At 43.6% G+C, this 2578-nt stretch overlaps 1 protein-coding gene across 1 annotated transcript in view; it reads left to right on the top strand.

Annotated features, from left to right (window-relative positions):
* acadsb (acyl-CoA dehydrogenase short/branched chain) overlaps window positions 1-2578 on the top strand; it is a 12305-nt gene that overhangs the window by 4994 nt on the left and 4733 nt on the right. The window contains exons 4-10 of the mRNA XM_015039434.1: window positions 278-484; window positions 933-1103; window positions 1278-1403; window positions 1492-1584; window positions 1674-1763; window positions 1866-2003; window positions 2134-2233. Of these exons, the coding sequence (XP_014894920.1) occupies window positions 278-484; window positions 933-1103; window positions 1278-1403; window positions 1492-1584; window positions 1674-1763; window positions 1866-2003; window positions 2134-2233 (925 nt within the window). The remainder of the gene's footprint in view (window positions 1-277; window positions 485-932; window positions 1104-1277; window positions 1404-1491; window positions 1585-1673; window positions 1764-1865; window positions 2004-2133; window positions 2234-2578) is intronic.

Genomic DNA, 2578 nt, shown 5'->3' with positions numbered 1-2578 from the left:
CTGAGGAACTGAATGTTATGGGTTATGTTAGCTCTAACCCCCAATGTTTAAAATTAATTGAATTAAATGTCTAAAATGTGTAATTCCACATAGAGTAAAATAATATATTTGGGTTCCATGTTTTAACCAATTTACTAAAATAAACTTCTCAGTGTTTTTTTTTTTTTTTTTTTTTTTTTAGTAATAAGCAATTATTAAATAATTATCTTAAATATTCTGACGTTTAAAGTTATTGAGCATCTTTTTTTGTTTGTTTTTTATTCCTTTTTCCACCCAGCTCATGGGGGTGGAAATTGACCCAGAATATGGCGGCACTGGCTCCTCGTTCTTCTCCTCCATCCTGGTGATTGAAGAGCTGGCGAAGGTGGATCCCTCCGTGGCTGTGCTCTGCGACATCCAGAACACACTCATCAACACACTGTTTGTGAAACTTGGCACGCCGGCTCAGAAAGAGAAGTACCTCAGCCGACTGTCCACTGATATGGTGAGGCAGTTGTTACCGCATCCCGACTCTGAACAATCTAAAGAAGGGAAGTCAGAAGTGAAATCATTATAGTTAACTTCAGTTCAAGAGATGGAGGGTTAAAATAGAGTGGTAGGTGATGGATTAAAGTTTTTTTTTTTTTTAAAAGTCTCTTCGGCCATTGTTTGTCTTCCACTGCCATAGGATCTCAAATTTCTAACAGCAGAGGCTCAAAGTTTACTGAAACCACTTGGTCGACAGAATTTTCATTTCATTCTGAATGGAGCAGTGTATATTTTCATGATGTCTGAAATGTCTGTGGGTTTGGCAGTAGTCCATCTCAGTAATCTGGTACATCTGGCCAGAAGAGAACCCTGTTTCTTAAACGCATATTATAAGATTGCACTGATATATCTGCCATATTTCAGTACGGTTGCTGTAATGCTTTGCATCTTGTGACTTCTGACAGATTGGAAGCTTCTGCCTCTCTGAAGCCGAATCCGGGAGCGATGCTTTCGCTCTAAAGACGCGAGCGGAAAAACACAAGGACTATTTCGTAATCAACGGATCCAAGATGTGGATCAGCAACGCAGAGCACGCAGGGGTTTTCCTAGTGATGGCCAACGTAGATCCCTCTGCTGTGAGATGCTATAAAGCTTCTAAATGAGCATTTTTAACGACAGCATTCCTCAATGTTGGGTTTGGAGATTTACTAAAAGCTAGTAACATACCAGAATGCACCAGATGGGTTCCTGTGTCTTGTGGTAAGCATCAGTTTAACACTTCTTGTTTTTTTTTGTTGTTTTTTTTACAGGGATACAGAGGGATTACCTGCTTTATCGTGGACCGGGACACGCCGGGGCTCGAGATTTGCAAGAAGGAGAACAAGCTTGGCCTGCGCGCGTCCTCCACCTGCCCTCTTAACTTTGACAACGTCAAGGTGAAGCCAAAACACTCTTGAGCTGAACTGGACTGACGTAGGCCAGGTTTTCTGTTTCTCTCTACAGACCTTCCGCTGTCTGTTGTAGGTGCCAGAGGCGAATATTTTAGGAGAGGTCGGTCACGGATACAAATATGCTATTGGAATGCTGAACGAAGGCAGGATTGGAATTGCTGCACAGGTATGCAGCAAAAAGTTTTGGGGCGTTAATGGTTTTCAAGTCGTTGCAACTTGGTGATGTGTTTACTTTCCCCCCACCTTGGATTGCAGATGGTTGGCCTGGCTCAGGGCTGCTTTGACCATACTGTTCCTTACACCAGACAGCGGGTGCAGTTCGGAAAGCGCATCTTTGACTTTCAGGTGTGTGGGGATCTTAAAGGCCACTCCCCTCTTCTGTACATGCACGTTCACTTTTGAGGGCAGTGTTAAAGTTTATCAACAACGCACTGCTTTGTGTCCCAGGGCATGCAGCATCAAATAGCTCATGTAGCGACCCAGATCGAAGCGGCGCGTCTGCTGACGTACAACGCCGCCCGTCTGAAAGAAGCCGGCAGACCTTTCATCAAGGAGGCCTGCATGGCCAAATACTTCTCCTCCGAGGTGTGCCTTTTGAAAATAGGAAGCCGCGTGCGTTTTCCCGTCTCTGACCGCATGCCTCTGTGTTTGTCTAGTGGGAACTTGACGACATCAAGCCTCGTGAAGTGTTTGTGTTCTGTTTGATTTTATCCAGGTTGCAACTCTGACCACGTCAAAATGCATCGAGTGGATGGGAGGAGTCGGCTTCACCAAGGACTACCCCATAGAGAAATACTACAGAGACTGTAAAATCGGTGAGCCTCAACGAGACGTTGCACCGCTTCACTAAAGTTGGCTTAATTTCATGTGATGGATAGATCAAACCAAAGTGGCACATAATTGAAATTTTCTGGTAAAATGGTGCATAATTTTAGTTTTCAAAATAAAAAAATCTCCATTAATACTATAATGTTACATGATGATAGCACAATCATGTTGTGGGGATGGGTTCGTGATCGAGGACAGGGAAGCTAATTAGAGTTGACACGTGCATAGAGAATGCACCGACTCATTTATTTTCCATCCGCTTCACAGTTCTGCGTGTTTTAGTGTTGGTCTGTCACAAACAAGCCCGAGAAAACACACTGGCTGTTCTGTTT

The sequence above is a fragment of the Poecilia latipinna genome, unplaced genomic scaffold, assembly GCF_001443285.1.
Source record: "Poecilia latipinna isolate Pla-1442-1.1 unplaced genomic scaffold, P_latipinna-1.0 Scaffold472, whole genome shotgun sequence".
Lineage (NCBI taxonomy): Eukaryota > Metazoa > Chordata > Actinopteri > Cyprinodontiformes > Poeciliidae > Poecilia > Poecilia latipinna.
This window is presented reverse-complemented; position numbering and strand designations above follow the sequence as displayed.